The sequence below is a fragment of the Centropristis striata genome, unplaced genomic scaffold, assembly GCF_030273125.1.
Source record: "Centropristis striata isolate RG_2023a ecotype Rhode Island unplaced genomic scaffold, C.striata_1.0 Scaffold_28, whole genome shotgun sequence".
Taxonomy (NCBI): Eukaryota; Metazoa; Chordata; class Actinopteri; order Perciformes; family Serranidae; genus Centropristis; species Centropristis striata.
The window spans coordinates 162,299-190,000 of NW_026739044.1; the positions used below are offsets into that span (position 1 = coordinate 162,299).

The 27,702-nt window shown below is 35.2% G+C and overlaps 2 protein-coding genes across 2 annotated transcripts in view; both read right to left on the minus strand.

The window, feature by feature from the left end:
- Positions 1-4,206: 4,206 nt before the first annotated feature.
- tpgs1 (tubulin polyglutamylase complex subunit 1) lies at positions 4,207-10,937 on the minus strand. Its single transcript, XM_059328749.1, has 2 exons — positions 10,539-10,937; positions 4,207-6,368 (listed from the first exon to the last, which is right to left on the minus strand). The coding sequence occupies exons 1-2, from the start codon at positions 10,901-10,903 to the stop codon at positions 5,708-5,710; spliced, it is 1,026 nt and encodes a 341-aa protein (XP_059184732.1). The 5' UTR covers positions 10,904-10,937; the 3' UTR covers positions 4,207-5,707.
- A 3,048-nt stretch (positions 10,938-13,985) lies between these two features.
- LOC131968002 (inositol-3-phosphate synthase 1-A-like) overlaps positions 13,986-27,702 on the minus strand; it is a 25,309-nt gene continuing 11,592 nt past the window's right edge. Inside the window, exons 5-11 of the mRNA XM_059328747.1 lie at positions 27,270-27,463; positions 25,326-25,475; positions 23,399-23,614; positions 19,632-19,796; positions 18,850-18,963; positions 15,421-15,638; positions 13,986-14,373 (exon numbers count right to left, since the gene is read on the minus strand). Coding sequence (XP_059184730.1) covers positions 14,190-14,373; positions 15,421-15,638; positions 18,850-18,963; positions 19,632-19,796; positions 23,399-23,614; positions 25,326-25,475; positions 27,270-27,463 — 1,241 coding nt within the window. The 3' untranslated portion in view covers positions 13,986-14,189. The remainder of the gene's footprint in view (positions 14,374-15,420; positions 15,639-18,849; positions 18,964-19,631; positions 19,797-23,398; positions 23,615-25,325; positions 25,476-27,269; positions 27,464-27,702) is intronic.

Sequence of the window (27,702 nt, forward strand, 5' to 3'; positions counted from 1 at the left end):
TTGCAGCAGGGTCAGTGTTGCAGCAGATTCAGTGTTGCAGCAGGGTCAGTGTTGCAGCAGGGTCAGTGTTGCAGCAGATTCAGTGTTGCAGCAGGGTCAGTGTTGCAGCAGGGTCAGTGTTGCAGCAGGGTCAGTGTTGCAGCAGGGTCAGTGTTGCAGCAGGGTCAGTGTTGCAGCAAGCAGCAGGGTCAGTGTTGCAGCAGGGTCAGTGTTGCAGCAAGCAGCAGGGTCAGTGTTGCAGCAGGGTCAGTGTTGCAGCAAGCAGCAGGGTCAGTGTTGCAGCAGGGTCAGTGTTGCAGCAAGCAGCAGGGTCAGTGTTGCAGCAAGCAGCAGGGTCAGTGTTGCAGCAGGGTCAGTGTTGCAGCAAGCAGCAGGGTCAGTGTTGCAGCAAGCAGCAAGGTCAGTGTTGCAGCAAGCAGCAGGGTCAGTGTTGCAGCAGGGTCAGTGTTGCAGCAAGCAGCAGGGTCAGTGTTGCAGCAGGGTCAGTGTTGCAGCATGGTCAGTGTTGCAGCAAGCAGCAGGGTCAGTGTTGCAGCAGGGTCAGTGTTGCAGCAAGCAGCAGGGTCAGTGTTGCAGCAGATTCAGTGTTGCAGCAGGGTCAGTGTTGCAGCAGGGTCAGTGTTGCAGCAGATTCAGTGTTGCAGCAGGGTCAGTGTTGCAGCAAGCAGCAGGGTCAGTGTTGCAGCAGGGTCAGTGTTGCAGCAGGGTCAGTGTTGCAGCAGGGTCAGTGTTGCAGCAAGCAGCAGGGTCAGTGTTGCAGCAGGGTCAGTGTTGCAGCAAGCAGCAGGGTCAGTGTTGCAGCAGGGTCAGTGTTGCAGCAAGCAGCAGGGTCAGTGTTGCAGCAGGGTCAGTGTTGCAGCAAGCAGCAGGGTCAGTGTTGCAGCAGATTCAGTGTTGCAGCAGGGTCAGTGTTGCAGCAAGCAGCAGGGTCAGTGTTGCAGCAGGGTCAGTGTTGCAGCAAGCAGCAGGGTCAGTGTTGCAGCAGATTCAGTGTTGCAGCAGGGTCAGTGTTGCAGCAAGCAGCAGGGTCAGTGTTGCAGCAAGCAGCAGGGTCAGTGTTGCAGCAGGGTCAGTGTTGCAGCAAGCAGCAGGGTCAGTGTTGCAGCAGGGTCAGTGTTGCAGCATGGTCAGTGTTGCAGCAAGCAGCAGGGTCAGTGTTGCAGCAGGGTCAGTGTTGCAGCAGATTCAGTGTTGCAGCAGGGTCAGTGTTGCAGCAGATTCAGTGTTGCAGCAGGGTCAGTGTTGCAGCAGGGTCAGTGTTGCAGCAGATTCAGTGTTGCAGCAGGGTCAGTGTTGCAGCAAGCAGCAGGGTCAGTGTTGCAGCAGGGTCAGTGTTGCAGCAGGGTCAGTGTTGCAGCAAGCAGCAGGGTCAGTGTTGCAGCAGGGTCAGTGTTGCAGCAGGGTCAGTGTTGCAGCAAGCAGCAGGGTCAGTGTTGCAGCAGGGTCAGTGTTGCAGCAAGCAGCAGGGTCAGTGTTGCAGCAGGGTCAGTGTTGCAGCAAGCAGCAGGGTCAGTGTTGCAGCAGATTCAGTGTTGCAGCAGGGTCAGTGTTGCAGCAAGCAGCAGGGTCAGTGTTGCAGCAGATTCAGTGTTGCAGCAGGGTCAGTGTTGCAGCAAGCAGCAGGGTCAGTGTTGCAGCAGGGTCAGTGTTGCAGCAGGGTCAGTGTTGCAGTGAGCAGCAGGGTCAGTGTTGCAGCAAGCAGCAGGGTCAGTGTTGCAGCAAGCAGCAGGGTCAGTGTTGCAGTGAGCAGCAGGGTCAGTGTTGCAGTGAGCAGCAGGGTCAGTATCACACAGGGAGCTGTGGCGGTGGCGGTTTATGTGACCATGTCCTCCTGCCGCTTGTTGAGGCGGACCTGGCAGAGCGAGACGGCGCCCACGGCCACATAGATGGCGGCGGCGATGAAGCAGTTGATGCCGACTTGGTTGTACAAACTGTAGATGTTCTGAAGAGGATTAGATCTGCAGAGAGAAACAAACAAACCACATCTTCTCTTTTAGATTATAGTTACTGGAAGATTTATTTTCTTTTTGCACAGTTTACATGTTTAAAAGTCTCTCTGGTTGGTAGAGTAAACCAGGCGGCAACCACCTGGTCTGAGCAGGGAGGCCAACCAGGAAGTGCCTGAAGCTGCATTCTACCATAAATTCCAGTTTTGCTGGGGGAAAAAAATCTGTCCATTTATTTCAATGCATCAAACTTGATTTATTCCCTCAGAAATGTTTTTTAGGACAACACTATGGTCTCAATCACTAGTAAAAAATCTTCTTCTAGTGTAAATAATGGCCCCATTTAGAAGAAAATAGAAGATAAAGAATCGTATGATTTGGGGCGGGGCTACCTTTGATTGACAGGTCACTGACAAGGCGAGCCGTCATCAGGAGAGAAGCAGAGCAATGCGTATCCACGGCAACGTGTCAATAAAGTTATATACAACGTTATATAGATAGAAAAGAGGACGATTACCGATTTGGTGTCATAACTTTGAGCCTTTCACTGTATTTTCACTTAATGACAGTTTATCTGAACGTTTTGTTCATTAAATGTCTTGTTCAGTGTTTGGTTGGACTAACAGACACTCCAAGGAGTCGCTGCTCAGTTTTCTGAGGTCAGTAACAAACATTTAGTTTTTGTTTTTTGACAAAACTAACATCAGTTAACACTGCTGTCATTCAACTGAAGAACTTCCTCTGTCCTCCTGTCTGTGTGTCTGCCTGTGAGCGCTGCTGCCCCCCAGCGGCTCAAACTAGGAACTGCTTTTATTATTTCATTCATGAATGGTAAGGTGTACGAAAATTGCCAAATTTCCAACAACAACAAAAAAACAAACAAACAAACAAAAAAAAACTTGATAAATATTAATATGTCATGAAAATATCTAATACAAAAAATCTATTTAGGCATAACCAATTGATTAAATGTGATATAAATTGATATTTTGTTTTGTTATATTGTCTTCTTCATTTATATAATTAGTTTTAATACATAGGGGTATTAAAAGGAACCTTTCTAATAATTTTTCCTTTATTTGTTCATTATCGTATATATATATATATATACATACATACATACAAATATTCATATGTATGTATATATAAACCTTAAAAATAAATGCATTTTTTTTTGTTTATTTGCTTATTTATTTATTATCTAAAATATACATATTGTGTGTGTGTGTATATATATACAAAATAAAATATATATTTTTTGGCTTATATATATATATATATATATATATATATATATATATATATATTTATAAGCTAAAAAATATATATTTTATTTTGTTTGTTTATTTATTAATTATATATATATATATATATATATATATTATCTAATATATATTAGATATATATGCATTTATTTTTAGTTATTCAAGTTATTTTTAAATTAAATAATATTTTTATTCATTAATTTTTTTGTCTTTGTTCAAGTTCTGAGGGATTGCTCATTGAGTCCCGGGTAGGAGAGAATTAAAAGCAATTTTATTTATTTATTTAAATTATTTTTCTTATTTCTCATTCTCATCTTTTGTCTCTGTCTGTAAACATCTTTGGTTGTTGTGTTTGGAAGTGTTTCTTTGTATTTTCATTCATTCATTAATGACTTGAGATAAAGAAAGTTCAGTTAAAAAAGATAAATACCTTTTACACAACATGGCAGCTATTTATGGACCAAATACCAAATATAATCCCATGAAAAATTAACAACTGTACATTTTAGAACACTTGACATCCTCCAAGTTGCATTATTACTATTTAAATCTCTTCCTTTTATTTGTAAACCTTATTATTATTGTTTTGGTATTTGATTTGACTCCACCTAGGTTTTTGTTTGTTTGATGTTGTTGTTTTTTTATTGCTTTTATTTTTCTACTATCATTCTGTTCATTCGTGTTGATTTGAAGTATAAATTAACATAAATCTTCTTTATTTTTGTATGTGAACGAAAGGAAAAAACCACAATAAAGAGAAGTTGAAAAAAAAAAAAGTGCAGTAAGTGACCATTCCATGTTTATTCTGCTACAACTCCTTCATCAGGACACAATGTGAGATTGGTGATGTCAAACTCGGCTTTTTTCTAATAAATGGTTGACAAAACAATAGAACATTTAAACATAAAGCAGAACAACAACATCACAGACTTTCTAATCAACATCCACCCAAACAGAACAGGTTGATTTATTATTACAGGCTTGTTTTATCGGATTGTTTTCTAATCGCAGCATTTCATGGAAAAGGCTGAACAATAATGGAATCTGTCAGGATCAATACTGATCTCAATCAAACACATTTAGTCTATTACAGGAACTCCTCATCAGTCACAGCAAATCAGGTCCATTTCTCCTCTTTTCCACTTTAATGAGTTAAATAAAATACATCAAACAATATGTTTTATAATTAGTGTTCTCTTCCAAATAATGGAATTATTATAGGATTTAGTGTCATTCTGAGTGGAGGTAATACGGGTTAGATAAGGTTCACAGAAGGTTTTTACTCTCAGATATACTTTATTTAAAGTATTCTGTCCTACAGAGTCGAACTGCAGGAACTAAACAAAGGGTTCAACTGAGAAAAACTGCTTTAAAGTTTTAAATATTAAAGCTGCTAGCAGTGATGAACTGGCCCGAGCAGAGTGACCTGATGATTTTATTCATTTTAAAAAGGTATAATATGCAGGATTTTGCTTAAAAAAATATTTTAAAAAATAGACTGTAGACTCATTCAAAAGCAATCCCGGTTTAATTTCCTTTAATAAGCTTGTTATGCAAATTAGTTTTCTTTCTTTTTCATTAACTCAAATATTTTTTTAAAGAAAACAGAAAAATATATTTAAAAAAAAACAACATTTTCTGACTTCTTGTTGTGAAAGTTTTTGGTCTTTTCATATGAACTCAAAGCTTTTATTTTGGTAGATAAAGAGTGCACTGACAATTATTTGTTTCTTACCAAGATAAAAAAAATCTTTAGATTTAGAAGTGTTAGATCATTTATCTTGTTTTAAGAGTTAATCTCTTATTTTAAGTGTTCAACATGCTTATTTCTAGATTTAATAATCTTAATTTAATAAATCTTGTCAAGGTAAATTATCTGTCCATGCAGCAAGATCATTTCCCTCAGATTTACTGTTTTTATCTGGTTTTAAGACTAAACACCTTTTTACAGTGTGTGTCTAATCATGTTGACTGATTAAGTTTCTTTTTCTGAAAATAACTATTTCTGTGTCTCTTTATATCTTTTTTTGATGATTTTACATCTTTTTGTTTTGTTTTTGTGTCTTTTTTAGGTCATTTTGTGTCTTTTTTGGGTATTTTTTTTGTCTTTTTATGTCTGTTTTTGTGATTTTACGTCTTTTGTTTCTTTTTTTGGTATTTTTTTGTCTTTTTTTGTGTCATTTTACATCTTTTTTTCGGTCACAAAATGACCAAAGTTTTTTTTTTTTTATCTTGGTAAGAAACAAATAATAACAAAAATCTGGTTTTTAGACACACCTTTTTTTACAGTGTACTGCTTGGTTTTGAGTTGGATTCTGTGTTTATTTTACATAATTATTTCTCTGAAATAAAGCAAAATTGAAACCTAAAACATTGTCACAAGATAAAAACAAACATCAAGGAGTTCATTTTTAGTTACAACTCAATTTTGAAAAATGTTGCTACTGCAGTTAGACTCTGTAGGACTGTGTTGTTCATTCATAAATGATGAGAAATCTACGACACGACTTTAACTCGAGTGATAAAAAGCTCTGCGGCTGCGTTCTCAAACTCCTTGGCGTCCATGTTTCCCCCGGGGCCCCGTGTCTGGGCCCCCGCCATGGCCTGGCCCAGCTTATACGGAGAGATCTTGGCGCTGGCCTCCAGGTAGCGAATCGCCTTCACGTTAGCCTCCAGACAGGAGTTAGCTTTAGCTTTAGCGTTAGCATTAGCGCAGCCGTTAGCCTCGCAGCCTTGGGAGGTCTCCAGGGCCTCCTTCAGGGTCCCCAGCACGCCCAGGCACAGCACCTGGGAGGCGGGCCCCTGGTCGGGGCAGCACACCTCGGCGTAGAGCCTCTGAGCCTGCCGGATGTAGTCCGAGAAGACGGCGCAGGTGAGCACGCCGTGGCGGAAGACGTCGTAGGGGACGGCCTCGTGGTCCTGGCAGTGCAGGCGGCGGAGCAGCGGGGCCGAGGTGGAGGCCGGGACCCCGCCCTCGCTGCACAGGCACTGCAGAGTCTGAGAGTAGAGGCCTCCTCTCACGCCTCCTCCTTCTGCTGCCTCGGTCGGGCTGGTGGCGGGGCCGTCGGGGCCCTCGGGGGCCTCGGCCGGCCGTCTACGGGGAGCAGAGAGGTTCAAAAGGTCGTAGGCCACACGGACGTTGTTGCTGAAGGCAGATCTGAGTTCAAATGAAGGAGAAAGTTAATCATTCAGAGCAGAAAAACGAAAGATGAAACCAGATAAAATCACTAAATCTGCTGGGGCCGGTTCATTTGCTTTAATTGATCTGGTTGGATGTTAAGAGGTGCTGGGAAACCAGTTTGTCCTCCGTTAGACCAGTAGTTCTCAAACTTTTTGAGTCGCGACCCCCAATTTAACATGCATGTTGTCCACGACCCCCGCTCACTGAACACAATCTCACACGCACAGTTCAGATCACCCAAAAAAGAAACAAAATGACCAAAAAAAGTTTACAAAATGACCAAAAAAGACACAAAATGACCACAAAATGACCAAAAAAGACACAAAATGACCAGAAAAGACACAAATTGACCAAAAAAAAGACACAAAATGACCAAAAAAAGACACAAAATGACCAAAAAAAGACACAAAATGACTAAAAAAAGACACAACGTGACCAAAAAAAGACACAAATTGACCAAAAAAGACACAAAATGACCAAAAAAAGACACAAAATGACCAAAAAAGACACAAATTGACCAAAAAAGACACAAAATGACCAAAAAAGACACAAATTGACCAAAAAAGACACAAAATGACCAAAAAAGACACAAAATGACCAAAAAAAGACACAAATTGACCAAAAAAGACACAAAATGACCAAAAAAAGACACAAAATGACAAAAAAAGACACAAAATGACCAAAAAAAGGAAACAAAATGACCTAAAAAGACACAAATTGACCACAAAATGATCAAAAAAAGACACAAAATGACCTAAAAAGACACAAATTGACTACAAAAAAAGACATTAAGTGACCAAAAAGACTAAAACACATTAACACATGAACACTTTAACACAGTGGAGACAGAGCTGACTAACAAAATGATTTGGCGACCCCCAGAAATCATCTCGTGACCCCAATTGGGGTCCCGACCCCAAGGTTGAGAACAGCTGCGTTAGACCACTTTAACACCAGTGGGTCATATTTGCTTCTCAGTGAAATCTATTAAAAACAATAATAAGCTCATCAGGTGATTGTTTCAGACAGATATCACTACTACTGGTCTAATATGGTTGATGGTTTGAACTGGATCCATATATAGAATCTCACAAACAAATACTTACTTACAAACAAAGTGAGAGAAATATCTTTCATATTGATTCATAGATACTACCCTGGCAAACATTATTTGTCAAAATTTAAGAAATATTTTTGTGTTAACTGCTCTCTGTGTGAGTCTGAGCCTGAATCTGTGACCTCCACCTTCTGGAAAAAAGTTATAGATTTGATGAAATTGAGGATTGACTCTGTCTAATCTTTGGAGTGGAGCAATGTGCTCTTTGGTTTTCATGACGTAGGCGGCAGGAAACAGAAAGAACTTTATATCATACATTTAATAACTATTTTAGGGAAATATCATATACATAAATCAAAGTTCAGTCACTCAAAACCCTATTTTTTAGCATTCTGAGGAGAATTTAAACATTACCTCCAAAGCATCTGTGACTCTCAGATATACTTTATTTAAACTATTGTGTCCTACAGAGTCTAACTGCAGGAACTAAACAAAGGGTTCAACTGAGAAAAACTGCTTTAAAGAGCAGAGTGACCTGATGATTATTTGGTTCTTACCAAGATAAAAAAAAACCTTTAGATTTAGAAGTGTTAGATCATTTATCTGGTTTTAAGAGTTATTTTATTATTTTGTTTGATCTGGTTTTTAGACTAAACACCTTTTTTTTTACAATGTGTGTCTAATCATGTTGACTGTTTAAGTTTCTTTTTCTGAAAATAACTATTTCTGTGTCTCTTTATATCTCAATGTACATCTTTTTATGGTGATTTTACATCTTTTTGTTTTGTTTTTGTGTCTTTTTTAGATCATTTTGTGTCTTTTTTTGTGATCTTACGTCTTGTGTTTCTTTTTTTGGTCATTTTTGTGTCTTTTTTTGTGTCATTTTACATCTTTTTTTCAGTCACAAAATGACCAAAGTCACTCAAAACCCTATTTTTTAGCATTCCGAGGAGAATTTAAACATTACCTCCAAAGCATCTGTGACTCAGACAACATCAAAGGTATTAAAAATTATAATTTTAATTATTTTCAATCTGTTATTTAATGTTTATAACTGCAGTTTTACCCAATATTATTATTATTATTAGTTTATTTAAAAGGGGACAGTGCAATTTCATAAAACACATGATTATACATGGTTAAAAAAGCCAGAGTTAGCCAGAAGGCTAGTTTTCATCTGTAGTCCCCTGGCCATGCTGTAAAAAAGCAGAGAATTACGAAACAAAAAACAAACAAACAAACAAACAAAAAAAACAAAACAAACAAACAAAAAAATACGTACAATATACAAAATACATATACAAACACTTACGATACGATTAAGAAAAAAATACAACATCACATACAACATCACAACGTAACATTTATTTTATTGACAATAAAGAAAAAAAGTTTAAAAAAAATAAAAAATAAAACGTGCTATAGTTGTCATATTGTAGGGGAGGCTACACCAGACAAAGACGGGAAAAATAGTTTAAAATCACCCTGCTGAAGTCTAAAGTCTTGCAGAAATCCAGGGGTAAAATGTATTAATGATTCATTTAAATGTCTAGTTCAACAAATTGAGAAGTGAATATATTTGTGTTCATCATGATGTTAAAGTGGTAACCCTGTATATAAATATATATAAATGTATATAAGTGTAAATAAATATCTGACCCATAGACTGTATATAAATATATATAAATGTATATAAGTGTAAATAAATATCTGACCCATACACTGTATACTAATATATATAAATGTATATAAGTGTAAATACATATCTGACCCATAGACTGTATATAAATATATATAAATGTATATAAGTGTAAATAAATATCTGACCCATAGACTGTATAAAATGTATATAAATGTAAATAAATGTCTGACCCATAGACTGTATATAAATGTAAATAAATGTATATAAATGTAAATAAATGTAAATAAATATCTGACCCATAGATTGTATATAAATGTAAATAAATGTCTGACCCATAGACTGTATATAAATGTATATAAATGTAAATAAATGTATATAAATGTAAATAAATGTATATAAATGTAAATAAATGTCTGACCCATATATTGTATATAAATGTAAATAAATGTCTGACCCATAGACTGTATATAAATGTATATAAATGTATATAAATGTAAATAAATGTATATAAATGTAAATAAATGTCTGACCCATAGACTGTATATAAATGTATATAAATGTAAATAAATGTATATAAATGTAAATAAATGTATATAAATGTAAATAAATGTCTGACCCATAGACTGTATATAAATATATATAAATGTAAATAAATGTAAATAAATGTCTGACCCATAGACTGTATATAAATATATATAAATGTATATAAATGTATATAAATGTATATAAATGTAAATAAATGTCTGACCCATAGACTGTATATAAATGTATATAAATGTAAATAAATGTATATAAATGTAAATAAATATCTGACCCATAGACTGTATATAAATATATATAAATGTAAATAAATGTAAATAAATGTCTGACCCATAGACTGTATATAAATATATATAAATGTATATAAATATATATAAATGTATATAAATGTAAATAAATGTCTGACCCATAGACTGTATATAAATGTATATAAATGTAAATAAATGTATATAAATGTAAATAAATATCTGACCCATAGACTGTATATAAATATATATAAATGTAAATAAATGTAAATAAATGTCTGACCCATAGACTGTATATAAATGTATATAAATGTAAATAAATGTATATAAATGTAAATAAATGTATATAAATGTAAATAAATGTCTGACCCATAGACTGTATATAAATATATATAAATGTAAATAAATGTAAATAAATGTCTGACCCATAGACTGTATATAAATATATATAAATGTATATAAATATATATAAATGTATATAAATGTAAATAAATGTCTGACCCATAGACTGTATATAAATGTATATAAATGTAAATAAATGTATATAAATGTAAATAAATATCTGACCCATAGACTGTATATAAATATATATAAATGTAAATAAATGTCTGACCCATAGACTGTATATAAATATATATAAATGTATATATAAATGGTCTGACCTGTGGGAGTGGTGGGCCAGCCTCAGGTGCCACAGAGCCCGGTTCAGGTGCTGCTGCTCCTGGGCTCCAGCGCTCAGCGGCCCGTTGGTCACCTGCTCCGGGTCTCCGCACCCCGCCGAGCCGCCCTCCGGCCCGGAGGAGGAGCAGGAGGAGGAGGAGGAGGAGGACAGGTTACAGAAGTGGTCGGCCAGGAACCCGATGGGGTCGTCCGAGCGGGCCTCGATCATCTTGAGGATGGCGCCCCGGAGCAGCTCGCCCACCCCGGCCTGCGACAGGAACTCCCGCTCGGTGTCCGCCCTGGAGGCTCTCCCCTCGGCCACCCCCGGAGGAGTCGGCCCGGCCCGCCGCTTCTCCTTGTCCGCCATCGCTGCTGCTGACGCACCGTGACGCAGTGACGAAAGCGGAAGTGATTTCATACCAAAAATAAATAAATAAAAGTAATTTAACCAACATTACTGAAATGCACTAAACCTTTGCACTAAATCTATGCACAACACTTTGCTATGTTACTAATATTATTACTATTATTATTATTATTATTATATATACTGTTGCTGCCATTATTACTATTATTACTATATACTGTAATATACTACTATTATTATTATACCGGCCTTACAGGCCTTATTTATTATTATTATTATTATTATTATTATTATTATTATTATATATTATATTATATTACTTTACTTGTAATTACTCTATATTTTTTTCATTTTACTTTTATATTGTTTATTATCTACTATTACATATTATATTATATTATATATATATATTATATACTGTACTATTATTATTATTATTATATACCGTCTAGTCACTATAGCATTGTTGCATCATATCACCAGTTTAATTATTACCATCATCTTCTACCATCTATCTATCTATCTATCTATCTATCTATCTATCTATCTATCTATCTAAATACCGGTGGAGAGACAGGAAGTGGACCAGTTTATAGTTTATAGGTTATATATAGTTTATTTATCGGTTTATAACCTATTTGAGATTATTATCGGAAGAACACGTCGCGAAATTATGATTTTACCTTGGTAACCCCTGGTTACCAAATCACTCCGCCGGGTCGCTCTGGTTGCTAGGGACGCTGTCTGACGTGGTCAAGTAGTCCCTGCAGGGGCGCGGAGGGATCTGATCTCTGATACAGTCATGGAAAAAATTTAGTTTTCTTCAGTTTCTTGTTCATTTTATTGTCTGGTTCAACTAAAGGTTCATTTGTTTGGACAAATATAATAATAACAACAAAAATATCTGATAAGAGTTTAATTTAAGAGCTGATATCTAGACATTTAACATGGTTTTATTGATCATGATTTTGGTTATCAAGAAAACCATTTACATATTTTTGGGGGTAATTTTACATCTTTTTTTCTTTTCAAATCGACTCAAATCAAAATGGCTGAATAATAATAATAATAATGATAATAATAATAGGAGAGAAGAATCTTTTGAAGAGAGGAGAGAGAGGAGCCGTCCACTGCTGGTTTTTGGGTGATTTTACATCTTTTTTTTGTGTGGAAATTTTACATATTTTTTCGGGATCATTTTAGATCTCTTTTTTGGGATAATTTTACATATTTTTTTGGTAATTTTACATATTTTTTTGGCAACTTTAAATATTTTTGGGGGGTAATTTTAGATCTCTTTTTTGGGATAATTTAAAATTTTTTTTGGTAATTTTATTTTTTTTCTGGATCATTTTAGATCTCTTTTTTGGGATAATTTTACATGTTTTCGTTGGTAATTTTAAAAAAGAAATTGGGGGGGAATTTAAAGAATAAATAATAATAATAATAATAATAATAAATAATTTTACACATTTTTTGGGATAATTTTTACATCTTATTTTGGTAATTTTACATATTTGGAGGGTAATTTCACATATTTTTTTGGGTAATTTACTTTTTTTTTTGGGGTCAGGTATTCCCTGGCTGAAGGGGCTTTAACCAAACCAAACATTAAATGTTTTGTGTTGTTTGTTTCTCATCACCATGTTCTTATATTGCTCGTCATATTCTTGCTTTTACTACAATCACTGTTACTCATTCACATAACATAAATCATATCTGGACTGGAGAGATGGATCCACAGGAGGAAATGTGAATTAAAAAAGAGAAACAAACATGAATGCGTCTGATAAGTTTAAACAATATTTCAAGGTTTATTGTGTAGAAATGGCCCAGGTTTACTGATAAACAAAATAGTAAGAAATTAATCCATATTTTCTATAATTTACTTTCAAACTAAAACATATGAATGGCTACAGCAAAGGCAGCAATACACAACACAAAATACAGTAAGTGAAGAAGACCCCCGCATTAGTTCAACAACAAATAGCATTTATCATCATGTTTTTCACAGTTTGTTACACTTCTAGACTTACTATTCCTAAGAACTATACTGTACAAGTGTCTTTTACATAAGCGTTGCACACCAAGACTTAAGTAAAGATACAAGCAAACTGCATTTACTTATTTAAATATTAAATACATTGTTAATTCTGCAAAATAGAAAACATTTGAACAAACTAGCCTGCTTTGAAAACAGATTATTGGGCTTCATTTTGGCATTTTGATGCTCTGCAACTACAACAAACTGCATGAATGTAAATGTTGCTGCACCAAGCCGCACTGCAAAAAAGAAAAGTGTGTCTAAAAAAACAGATCAAACAGTAAATCTGAGGGAAATGATCTTGCTGCATGGACAACTTGACAAGATTTCTTGAATAAAGATTATTAAATCTAGAAATAAGCATGTTGAACACTTAAAATAAGAAATTAACTCCTAAAACAATATAAATTAAAGCTGCAAACAGATAAAAAAAAAAACTTTAGATATGGAAGTGTTAGACAATTTATCTTGTTTTAAGAGTTAATTTTGGTTACACTTCACAATAACCATCATTTATAAATGGTAAACAGATTTATAATAATTAATAAACAGGTTTATTAATGTTTAATCATCATTTATAAACCGTATATAAGCCATTTAGAATGGTAAATACATAATTTATTAATGTTTAACTAGCTACATTATTTATAAATGACAAATAGATGGTATATTAATGTAAGTTTATAGTTACTTTACCATTAACAAACAATTTAATTATCATGAATAGATTATTAATCGTTTTAGTTTCACTAATTTTAACATTTTTAACACCATATTAAGTATGTTAATGATTTGGAAATGATTCATATACCTTTAAGAAATTGGTTGAAAACATTTAATTATTTTAAATTATTATAAATATTAATAATTGGTCTATAAACATCACTTAGTTGTAACGTGTGACCTTAATTTCTTATTTTAAGTGTTCAACATGCTTCATTCTAGATCTAATAATCTTAATTTAAGAAAGAAATCCCTCAGATTTAGTGTTTTCATCTGGTTTTTAGACACACTTTTCTTTTTTTTTTTTGCAGTGCATTGGTTAATAGGCCAAGATTTGCTGAATACCTACAATTTTTAAATGCATCTCACATAAAAGTCAAGTTTACTCTTCAAAGTTTCCAACCAGTGCTGTTGTTTTATAGCTCAATGAGGGTCTTTGTTCTGTTCCCACCAGGTTCTGTCTCAAGTTAAACTGTATTATGAAGTATTAATGTTGGGCTGTAGTGTTTTATTGTAGTGTCATACTGCGTCGTCGCCGTGTGCGTGGATGCCGTTCGTTAGAGGAACGTGGTTCCCGTTTGTTACTTTTTTCAAAGTTGCCACGTTGCCGTTCATGTATGTTGCCGTGTGAGGCGGCAGGAAGTCTCTCTGCAGCTTGTGCTCCAGCAGCATGTGGTTCTGAGGAGGAAGACCCAGGCACGCTCTGAGACAAGGAGACAAGGAGACAAGGAGACAAGGAGCTGCTGTTAGGCCTGTATGGAAGACCTAAAAGTCTTTAAAGGAATAATGTGTCTCTTTTTGGTCATTTTATGTCTTTTTTTGGTCATTTTATGTCTATTTTCGGTCATTTTGTGTCCTTTTTTGGTCATTTTTGTGTCTTTTTTTTAGTCATTTTACATCCTTTTTGGTAACTTTATGTATTTCCTTGGTATTTTGTGTCACTTTTGGTAATTTTATGTCTCTTTTTGGTCATTTTTGGTCACTTTATGTATTTTCTTGGTAACAAAGGACGATAAATCCATTTACACTCAGTCATTTTACAAACGCACAGGTAAAATTAGAATATTGTGAAAATGTTCAATATTTTTTGTCAATCATTTCAGAAAATGATTTATTACACATTGAGTTAAATATTTCAAGCCTGTTTTTCTTGTAGTTTTGATGATTCTGGCTTAGAGAGAATGAAAACACAAAACTCCAAGGAAATACATAAAATGACCAAAAAAGGATGTAAAATGACTAAAAAAGACATAAATTGACCAAACAGAGACATAAAATGACCAAAAAGAGACATAAAATTACCAAGGAAATACATAAAATGAGCAAAATAAGACACAAAATGACAAAAAAAAGACACGAAATGACCAAAGACACAAAAATGATCAAAATAAGACACAAAATGTCCAAAAAACGACACAAAATGTCCAAAAAAGACACAAAAATGATCAGAATAAGACACAAAATGACCAAAAAAGGACCAAGGAAATACATAAAATGACCAAAAAAGTCCGTAAAATGACCAAAAAATAAGACACAAAATGAGACATAAAATGGTTTTAAAAAAAGACACGAAATGACCAAAAAAGACACAAAAATGATCAAAATAAGACACAAAATGTCCAAAAAAGACACAAAAATGATTAAAAAAAAAGACACGAAACGTCCAAAAAAGACACAAAATTACAAAAGATGTACCTGTATACAAGGCAATTGTGGTAATGTAATAAAAAAACCAAAGTCTGGTTCTCACCTCATGATGTTCTCTATGCTGGCCCTCTGGCTGAAGAAGGCGTTGACCACGGGGGTCCCTGAGGGGACCAGGGGGGCCTTACAGAGGAAGGACAGCAGCGCCAGGACGCTGTGGAAGGACTGGAAGTCCTGGTCCCCCTGAGGACGCACCGCCACCCGCTGACAGAGCTCCGTCAGCACCACCAGGTCCAGGATGATGGGACTGGCCAGCAGAGAGTCCTGGTGCAGAGAAACAGAGCTTAATGGTTTCAGAGATCAGAGGGCTCATCACACATTCATACAACATCATGGAGTTTCATTAATAGCTGAAGTTAATACTGTCTTTTTTAATACAACCACTAGGAGTCGCCAAATACAAACTTTTCAAATTCTACACTTTAAGGCAGGGGTGGGCAATTAATTTTCCAAGGGGCCACTGGCTACTGATAAGAATACATGTTATGATAAGACTTTTAGTGTGGAGTAACTCAAATATAGCAGTAAAAAATGGTAAAAACTCCAATCATTATTTAATTTTTCCATTTACTTTAATCATAACATACGTTCAAACCACAAAAACAATATAAAGCATGTCTGTGTAAAGAAATTTATTGACTATATGCAAAAAGCAATAAGTGTTTTTGATAAGGAAACAAGGTAACTCAATGTTAATGTGCAGGTGCACATGCATGCATGCACATACGTACATCGCCTTCAAAATAAAAGCACCTTGGTTATATATATATTTCTAATTTTCTGGAAACCTTACACAGGCCGACAGTGACAGCCAAGGGGCCGGATGTGGCCCCCGGGCAGCCTAATGCCAAGGGCTCCAATGCCAACTACACACTGTAAATAATCACTGTGAAATCTACCGTTATTTACTGTACTATTCACAATTCATTACTGTGTTTGATTTTTACAGTATAGTGCTGTATAATTTACAATAAAAATCACAGAAGTTAAAACATTACTGTAGAAAATAAAAAGTAGACGACTGTATTTTTACATTTTTATCATAATTTTGATCAGAATCAGTCCGATACAAAAGCTGTTTAAATAATTAACTTAAAGTTTTTCATACAAAACACAGAATGGAAATCAATTGCAAAACATTAAATGTATTGATATTATTTTTTTTAGTGCATCGAGTAATTACTTGCAATTACTAGTTATTTCTATTAAAAGTAATGATGAAATTATTATCAAATTAACACCATTGTTTACTGTGCCGTATTGCCATATATAGTACCATTAAAAATCACAATGTTTAACTGTTTTTTTATTCTTACAGTAAACAAATCAGTACTGTAAATAAACGGAACAGTGACAGCAGCCAGAGGTGGACAGACTGGAATTTCTGGCCTCGAACAGAAAGCATTTTTGGCAAAACCATAATACCTATCATTGATCTGACTTCACTTTGAGCATCCCGAGTTCTTCCTGAACGTCTACATATGGTTTTTTTTAAAGAAAAATGAAGAAATAGCTTTGTTAGAGCGATCTAAAAAAACTGTTACATCTCCCTTTTTCAGAAATCTTCCTGCGTTTTTAATATGGGAGCCAATGAGGCTGTTGGTGGTGTTGGTGGATCATCTGTGCGTCCTACGCCCAAACTATAACTCTGACAGCTTTACCAGAGGATTGTGAGGGAGAAGACTAATTTTCCTACGTTTCTATGTATAAATTATTTCTGTACAGTGGAATTTGCGGCCTGGAGCGCAGTTTTCAAATTTATTTTTTGACAGTTTCTTCTCTCCCTCTACACTCTGGTGATGATGTCACACACTGTGACACGAACATTCCGTGCAATACACACCCATTATAATCTCAGAATTTCTCCAAAAATGATCATGGTCATTGAACAGGGATTGATAATAAACTATATGACCTATCGAAACGTGGATTAATACACCGATACACAAGACTTGTGTCTACTGTTTAAAGTTTAAATGGAGTCTCTAGGTGAAATTATGCCGGAGAAGTAGACGTTTAAAAATCTCCAATTATTGTTCTTTTTCGCTCATTTTTTTACGGCCGTCCCATTCACTTCAATGCAAAATTTTGGGCAGTTTAAAAAAAAAAGAAAAAAAAGCACACCGATCCCGATCAAACCGCACGTTTTGATACATAATTTAGCGGGACGAAATTGTGTCCGGAAGAGGAAGAAGAAAAAATCCATAGTATAACAATAGTGATCGGTGCGATTGCCCCGTGGCCCTAAATACAGTAGTTCTACTGTAACTAATAATTACAGTAAGCTACTTGTTCATTGCCGCCAATAAGTTACTGTAAAAATCACAGTTAATTCTTTACAGTGTGTAAAATTTGCTAGTAAAAGTACATCTGAAATTCACAAAATACTGCTAAAGTGCAGCACTTTGTGTGATTGCAGAATCTTCCAAAAATTATTTTGATAGCATAAATCATCTGTACAAAAATGGGAAAATCCCAGTGAACCAGAATAAATGTTATTTCATGTGTGTGTACGAGGGCAGTAAAACATGAAATAAGTGTGTCAATGGCCGGCAGACGTCTCTTTAAATTAGCTCCAAGACTCGTTAAGAAGGATTAACAGTAAGCTCTGATACTCAGCCTCCTACTCCACAGCTACTGTCAGATAAAGAAGAATCGCTCTGCATCTTGTCTTTAGTGAGCAATTAGCAGTTTAAACTCTCACATTAGACCATGGGTATCAAACTCGCGGCCCGCGGGCCAATTGTGGCCCTCGTGAGGATATTTTGTGGCCCCCACCTTGATATGAAAGTTTAATGTGAGTTTTATATGAATGGCACTTTACCGTGTTGTGTGAGGAAGGTCCCTTTAATTACTTTTTTTTATAATTTTGTGGGGTTTTTTTATCTTTTAAAATAAATAAAGATTCTTTTGTCTTTTAAAATAAATAATTTTGTGTCTTTTAAAAAAAATAATTTTGTATCTTTTTTGGCAATTTTGTGTCTTTTCTTGGTAATTTTGTGTCTTTTAAAAAAAAATAATTTTGTGGGTTTTTAAAAAAAATGTTTGTGTCTTTTTTAGTAATTTTGTGTCTTTTAAAAACTTTTTTTTGTCTTTTTTTGTAATTTTGTGTCTTTTTTAAATAATTTTGTGTCTTTTTCTTGGTAATTTTGTGTCTTTTTTGGTATTTTTGTGTCTTTTCTTGGTAATTTTGTGTCTTTTTTAAGTAATTTTGTGTCTTTTTTTGGTAATTTTGTGTCTTTTTAAAATAATTTAGTGTTCTTTCAGTCATTTTGTGTCTTTTTTAAGTGATTCAGTGTTTTTTCTGTCATTTTGTGTCTTTTTTTAGTAATTTCACGTCTTTTTCTGGTCATTTTGATACTGCCTCCAGCAACCCCCATGTAATTTGAGTTTGAGCATTAGAAAACGCTCTAATTTGCCAGATATGTCTCTTTCAGTGAAACGTTTTATAAAAGCAGATGTAGTGCCGACTGACCTCACAGGTGTTGTGCAGCGCGATGGTGTTGGTTCCTCCCATCATGATCTCAGAGGTGTATTCATCCATGGCACGCTTGCTGTCTCCCACATAGGGGACGTATTTAATCACCACCTGAAACATTACACAGAGACAGTTAGACGTATTTAATCACCACCTGAAACATTACACAGAGACAGTTAGACGTATTTAATCACCACCTGAAACATCACACAGAGACAGTTAGACGTATTTAATCACCACCTGAAACATCACACAGAGACAGTTAGACGTATTTAATCACCACCTGAAACATCACACAGAGACAGTTAGACGTATTTAATCACCACCTGAAATATTACACAGAGACAGTTAGATGTATTTAATCACCACCTGAAACATCACACAGAGACAGTTAGACGTATTTAATCACCACCTGAAACATTACACAGAGACAGTTAGACGTATTTAATCACCACCTGAAACATCACACAGAGACAGTTAGACGTATTTAATCACCACCTGAAACATTACACAGAGACAGTTAGACGTATTTAATCACCACCTGAAACATCACACAGAGACAGTTAGACGTATTTAATCACCACCTGAAACATTACACAGAGACAGTTAGACGTATTTAATCACCACCTGAAACATCACACAGAGACAGTTAGACGTATTTAATCACCACCTGAAACATTACACAGAGACAGTTAGACGTATTTAATCCCACAGAGACAGTTGGATTAATAAGTGTGACCAGTCGGAGCTCTTTATCTCTTTGTGTCTGAGTCACTCACACAGTGGTCTGGTTTCTCTCCGGGCTGGTACAGGACCGGGTTGGACTGGACCATGTCGTCCACCACGTTGCTCTTGGAGATCTCTTTGGAGCGAAACTGCTGCGGAGCCGACAGGTTCTTCCCGTCGTTGTTGCCCAGGTGATTGTAGCTCACGATTGCGGTCGGCTGTTTGGGGAGTGGGATAAAAAATGTCTTTGTTAAGCCATTGAAGCCTGGAAAGCGTTTACGTCGTTTTGTAGTATTTGCATAAGCTCTCAAATACTTTTTGAATTTCATTTCTATCTGCTATAGAGGCTGAAAAATCGATTATTTAGTGGGAAGCGTTGACACTTCTGTTGAATTTCCAGAAAAACTTCAGGTTTTAGGGGCTTATTTTAAAATCGCCCAGAGGTTTTACAGGCAGTTTTAGGCGTCAATGGGTTAAGAAAGTACACGGTACTGCATGTACAGAGATTTTATCCTTGATTGGACACATCTGCAATGCTGCACTTTCTGGTGTTTTAACGGTTTAAATCATTTTGTGACTTTTTTTGGTCATTTAGTGTCTTTTTTTTGGTAATTTTGAGTCTTTTTTTTTTTAAATAATTTTGTGTCTTTTAAAAAAAATAATTTTGTGGGGTTTTTTTTTCAATAATTTTGTCCTTTTTTTAAATCATTTTGTGTCTTTATTTGGTCCTTTAGTGTCTTTTTTTGGTAATTTTGAGTCTTTTTTTTTAAATAATTTTGAGTCTTTTTTTAAAAATAATTTTGTCTTTTTTTTTGTAATTTTGTGTCTTTTTTTTAAAAATAATTTTGTGTCTTTTTTTAAAAATAATTTTGTGTCTTTTTTTAAAAATAATTTTGTGTCTTTTAAAAAAAATAATTTTGTGGGTTTTTTTTTTAAATAATTTTGTCTTTTTAAAAAAAATAATTTTGTGTCTTTTAAAAAAATATATATTTTGTGTCTTTTTTTAAAATAATTTTGTCTTTTTTTTAAAATAATTTTGTGTCTTTATTTTTTTTGTAATTTTTTGTCTTTTTTTTAAATAATTTTGTGTCTTTTTAAAAATAATTTTGTGTCTATTTTTTTGTAATTTTGTGTCTTTTTTTAGTAATTTTGTGTCCAGATTATTAATGTGCAGTGGGTGACTTTTTTATACATATTTAACAATCTACATGTAAAATTTCATGTATGTAAATGTAGATTTACATGTCTAATTACAATACTAAAGTAACTCTGATGAGAGAAAACAGTAAGAACACTCAGGTGAAGATCTTAGTTAAATAGTTGGTTGGTTGGATGGATGGATGGTTGAAAAACAATAAAAAAATATATGGTACGAAAGATAAGATGTTAGACTTTAGTTTCACACCACTTAATTAATTGGAAACATAACATGACCATTTATATTATTAGTTCATGTTAAATTTTGAGAGAATGTTAGCCAAAAGCTGTCCGATATTGGATACAGTTAGCTCACGGCTAATATACCGACGTTAGCGTCCTTTAGCCGACTCTGGTAAACCCGAGGCTAACGGACGCGGTTAAAACAATATACGATTTGAAAGATAAGAAGTTAGACTTTAGCTTCAAACCATTTAATTAATTGGAAGCATAACATGATCATTTATATTAGTAGTTAACGTGAAATTTTGAAAGAATCTCAGCCGAACGGTGTCCGATTTGGAATACAGTTACGCTAGTTTTTGAAAGCTTTTGTCACTTTGTTCCTCTTTCTGAAGCTTCTTCCTCTTTCTTCTTTCTCTCTCTGTTTATCCTTAAATGACCCAAGTGTCTGATGTTGATGTATGATGTACAGACTGGAGAGCCTTCTGAGGCACATTTGGGATTTGGGTCTGCATAAATAAAAGTGATTAAGTTAAGTTGTGAACCTCTCGCAGGTCAACAGTAGAAGTGGTGTAAATGACTTGAAAGCTAGCGACCTGCAGATAAATTTGAGATGCAGCTCAGCACCGTGTGTCAAGTTTGTCTCGGCATAAACCAGAAATAGAAAGTAGTTCATGAATTAATTAAAATAATTTGTGAAAGTGCTCCTTCACATACTCACTCGTGTCTCATAAGTTGTCGCAGCAATTTTTCGGGCTGATACCATGAATTAGATGGTTCATTTTTACCACTTGAGAATTAATAAAAAATGGTCAAAATAATTTCAAAATACCACACGAGGACACCGAGACCTTGAGGAACACCACAGAAAAATCCATGCTGTGATTTGGTGTCAAAAACAAAATAAGTATCGATATTAAAAATGTTGTATCCGGATACGATACTCATTTTCAAAAGTATCGAGTATCTAAAGCTTGTTATCATAGTTGCATTTTCTTTTTGCACAACTGTTTTTATTATAAATATTTAACCTGTGGTTCTGTTCATTTTTACATGTTGCATTTTTCTTGTTAATAAAAATATTTCTGTTAAATTTTGGGGTCTTTGTTTTTATCCTTGTGGTATCGAAAATGGTATCGAGTATCGAATATTTTCCTGAGTATCGGTATCGAGTTGAACATTTTAGTATCGTGACAACCCTAAAGCAAACACATGTATCTTTCAAAATAAGAGCACATGGATGTGTTAGCAGAATCCACCACAGAATTTGCAAAAAGACTGTCAAAATAAGACGCCTTAAATAAAACATAGAAGAACCCTTATTCTCCTTTACAATAATTCATTAAAAATATGCAATGATTCAGATGAAATAGTGGCATTAGAAAGTGCGAGAGGCACCAAATTTAGGCTTTTATGGCAAAAATGTTCTCCGGGGGAGTATGGCCCCGGACCCCCCTACTTTGTTTGGGTCCCCCCATCATAGTCTCAGAAAATCCTGAGATGTTTTTGGGTCCTTCATTGAGTCAGCTTCAAGTCAGTAAATTTGTTTGGCTGCACTGGGAATTTCCAGACCCAGACCCAGACCCAGACCTATAATCAGTGGTGGAATGTAACTATGTACATTTACTCAAGTACTGTACTTAAGTACAATTTTGAGCTATTTGTACTTTACTTGAGTATTTCCATTTTATGTAACTTTATACTTCTACTTCACTACATTTTGAGGCAAATATTGTACTTTTTACTCCACTATATTTAGCTGCCAGTTTTAGTTACTTTTCAGTTCAACATTTAACATAAAGACATAATTAATATGAAATGTTTGCTAACATGTTAACATGTTTTAAATTGAACATCATAAGAGTATATTAAGTTGTTAAAATGAGCCCTACCTTGGGAAAATTAAAGCGGTCCGTACATAAATGCATCAAAAATAATAACCCAACAATATATTTTTAGAATATATGAAACAATCTGAGTGGATCCATTCTGCATAATGAGTACTTTTACTTTTGATACTTTAAGTACATTTTGATGCTGATACTTTTGTACTTTTACTTCAGTAAGTTTTGAATGCAGGACTTTTACTGTAGTGGAGTAATTTCACAGTGTGTATCAGTACTTTTACTTAAGTAAGGGATCTGAATACTTTTTCCACCACTGCCTATAATCAATAAATTATTGAGGGATTCTACATTATGACGGGCACTTCTATTTTAACCAGCACAGCTTTTCTAGTCTTTACGGTATTAGCTTAGCTTAGCTTAGCTTAGCGGACCTTACAGACCAATTGCATGCGAGTTAAGCCGTCCCACGTGACGCTGCTCAGCCAATCAAATTTGTGTAAACAAAAGCGCATCTCTTTTGACCAAAAATGTAGTTACTGCAGTTAGACTTTGTAGGGCAGTTACAGTAGCATCATTACGTCTTTTTTCCTCACCTTGATCCCTGAGCTGACCAGGAAGTCCACCAGCACCGACTTGATCTTAGTCTGACCGGACTTGAAGTCGTCTCCTCCGATGAAGACGCCTCTGGTGACGGCCAGCTCCACGGCGCCGGGGACAAACGTGTTCTGGGGGGATCCGTTGATGAAGGCGCAGCCCTCCAGGATACTGGCCACGGAGAACAGGGTGGAGGGGGAAACCTCTCCTCCACTCTGATGGAGGGAAGGAGCAGAGAAAGAGAGATAATGAGTGAGTGTATCATGGTGTTACAAGGAGAACATCTCCCCCGAGACTCTCTTCACATCATCAACTCTATTGTCCAAACTGAGCTGTTTGCTGAAGATCACAAGTCTGTGAAATAGACTAATAGACTGATACATTTGACAGGTGATATTGTACCAAAAGAGGATCAGGATCTAATTAAAATTTTGTTATCAGCAAGTAAAAAGTCAATCAGAATAACAGCTTGGAACAGACTTCCCAAACATTTTGAACAAACCATTAGCACAAAAGACTTTAACCCATAAGAACCTATGGTGACACCCTTGTAACAAACACTTTAAATCTTCTAGAATCTAAGAATAAACCCATTTAACACTTCTAACACATTAATAGGGTGTCCTGTGTTGCATTTAACTTGTTCTGACCATATTTCCTGTCACAATTTTGATATATGTTATGGAGATGCAAACAAAAAGGCAAATGGTTATTTATGTTTTTATTATTATTAATTTGTTAGTTAAAAACAAAACTGAAAAATGATTTGTTGTTAAACAGCATTATTAATGTCACAAGTTTGATATATGTTGTGGAGATGCAAAGAAAAAGTCAAATTTATGTTTCTGTAAGCAGAAAATGTGTCTAGTTTATTTATTTTAAAATAAGAAATGTTATGAACATAAATACCAAAAACGCCCAATGTAACATATATATGTCACATCACAGATCTTTGACATTTAGGGGTAGTATTTTTTTTAAAACATCATAAATGTGTTCTATGTGGTCCACTTGGTCTGTGGTAGATCCCCCATAATGTTCCTTTAAACATATTTTGGTCTGGGTTCTTATGGGTTAAATTATTATTGAAAAAACACCTTTTAAATGGATACATACATATATACTATAGAATTATTATTAATAAATGAACCTTATAACTATTAATATACTATTAAAAATATAGAATAATATGTTAGTTAGAATGTATAAAAAAATCCTGACTTTGTAAATTTGCTATCTATTATATTCTTGGTTTTATTTTTTTTCTTTTGTTTCTTTTTTCTTCACTATTCCCATTGTTAATGATTTAAGTTGGTTTTAATATAAGTTGTATGTACTGTATATTATACGTGGGACCTCCAGGAAGAAGAGCTGCAGTTGTGCTGCAGATAATCACGATCCAAATAAAACAAATAAAAAGCTCGACTCACGAGGAGAACATCTCCCCCGAGACTCTCTTTACATCATCAACTCTATTGTTGAAACGGAGCTATTTGCTGGAGATCACAAGTCTGTGAAATAGATTATTATGGTTGCTGACAGCAGAACAAGCATGCAGAAGACAGGAGATAAAATATAAATTCACCCGTGAGGGCCAAAGCATCATGTCTTCCCCCTGATCTGATATAAAAGGAAAAAGCTGACTCATTATGGAATTTCATCTCCAAATCCACAGTGAAGTGTCGGGGAGCTAATCTCCTCATCCTCTAAGCTTTATTAATCACTAAGTGTGCTGCAGGATTACTGTTTGCTGCTCGGCTTTAGGAGGAATTAAAGTGTGAATTCATGACTAGCGGCCACCGCCGCCACACTTTAGCCTGCTTTACAGGACAATTAAAGTTCATTATCAGACTGAAACCAACTCCAGGATTTGTGTCTTGAGCTTGTATTACTGTGTTTTATGAGTCTAAAAAGTTTCCGTCTCACCTGGATGGCAGCGAGCAGGTTCTTGGCGCTGTCGTTGACCCCGGGGATGATGTCACAGAACCTCTCGGTGTTGGCCGTCCACAGAACGATGATTTTATCGACACCGCTCGACTGACGGAAGTCCCTGATGTCGGCTCTGATCTGCTCCATCTGGAACAACATTTACTCGTCAAGTCAGATATAAAAGCAGAGCGATCTCAAGTGGAATACAACGATGGAGAAGTGACCCCCAGTCCTCTACACCTAACCCATTTAGTTCAGTTAAAACAAACTTCTGTTCATTTGACAAGATTTATGGAATTAAGATTATTAAATCTAGAAATAAGCATGTTGAACACTTCATTTGCCCCGTGTGTTTGGGCTGTATGGGCTGAAATATGTGCCATGAATTTCACATGAATTTGTATTGTTCAATTTGAATCATTGCATTGAAAAACAGAATCTGAATTGTAATTTTAAATTGAATTTATTAGATTGGAACTGAACATTCAGTTCTCACAATTGAAATTCAGTTCGCAAAATTCAATTTTAATTTTCTGCGACGAACATCCGGGTAGTTTTCTAGGCAGAGCAATCGAGCTCAGATACACAGAGCGCCTCTTCGGCCAATCAGCACCTCCGTTTTCTGCACTCGATTGCTCTGTTCAATTGCTCAATTCAGATTCAGTTTTTCAATGCAATGATTCAAATTGAACAATACAAATTCAAATTCATGTGATTCAAATTCACTTTTTTAATGCAATTATTCAAGTTAAGCAATTAGAATTCAAATATAAAAAATTCTAATTCAGTTTCTGGTGGCTCATATTTCAGCCCATAGTGCTGATCAATCAAACCCTGATCACACTGAATGTCTGAGAGGTGGACTCTATGGACTTTATGGTGTGAAAGCAAACCAGCAAACCACAGGATTTAATGATGGCATTAGAGACAGGTGTTTGGAAGAAACCTGCCAACTTGATTATCTATAATGTTAACTATCATGAATCGCTACGTTTCTACACATACTCCAGTATGAATAAAAACATGCATACATGGGAAAAATAAAAGATGTACACTACCGGTCAAAAGTTTTAGAACACCCCAATTTTTCCAGTTTTTGATTGAAATTCAAGCAGTTCAAGTCAAATGAACAGCTTGAAAGGGTCCAAAGGTAAGTGGTGAACTGCCAGAGGTAAATAAAAAAAGGTAAGCTTAACCAAAACTGGAAAATAATGTACATTTCAGAATTATACAAGTAGGCCTTTTTCAGGGAACAAGAAATGGGTTAACAACTTAACTCTATGGAGTCTTGGGCTATTTTGTCCATTTTTGAATTCTTTTCATGTCTTTGTAAGTCATTTTGTGTCTTTTTTTGGTCATTTTGTGTCTTTTTTTAGTCATTTTGTGTCTTTTTTTTAGTCATTTTTGTCTTTTGGTGTCTTTTTTGGTCATTTTGTGTCTTTTTTTTGGCCTTTTTTTGTCATTTTGTGTCTTTTTTTGGTCATTTTGTGTCTTTTGGTGTCTTTTTTCGTCATTTTGTGTCTTTTTTGGTCTTTTTTTGTCATTTTGTGTCTTTTTTTAGTCATTTTGTGTCTTTTTTTGTCATTTTTGTCTTTTGGTGTCTTTTTTCGTCATTTTGTGTCTTTTTTTTGTCTTTTTTGTCATTTTGTGTCTTTTTTTGGTCATTTTTGTCTTTTTTGGTCATTTTGTGTCTTTTTTTGGTCATTTTGTGTCTTTTTTTAGTCCTTTAGTCCAACATAAAATGTGATTTTGAATCTTTTTTTTTACTTTCAAAACACTATCATGCTCAATAAAGAATTTTAAATGTTGCAAATGTGCATTAATTTCAGAGTACACTGAGACATTAAACTGCATCATTTTCAATTAAATTCTGGAAAAGTTGGTGTGTTCTAAAACTTTTGACCAGTAGTGTATATATACAGGACTATGTAAAACTCTTACCTGCTCCGCCATGCTCCCAGTGAGGACGTTGTCAGCGCGGCTCTCTTGGTTTGCAGCAATGAATCCTGGGATATAGATGGAGGGTCGGGGCTTCATGCGGCTCATGTAGGGCCGAAGCTGCTCCTGTAAGGACCAGTCAAACACCTGAGCTCTCTCCATCGCACTGCCCAGGTCCATGGAGGAGATGTCCCAGCCTGAACACACACACACACATTAAGAAAAACACAATGATACATTTGACAGGTGATGTTGTACCAAAAGAGGATCAGTGTCTAATTAAAATATTGTTATCAGCAAGTAAAAAGTCAATCAGAATAACAGCTTGGAACCGACTTCCCAAACATTTTGAACAAACCATTAGCACAGAAGACTTTAAATTATCATTGAAAAAACATCTCTTAAATGGATACATATATACTATAGAGTTGTTATT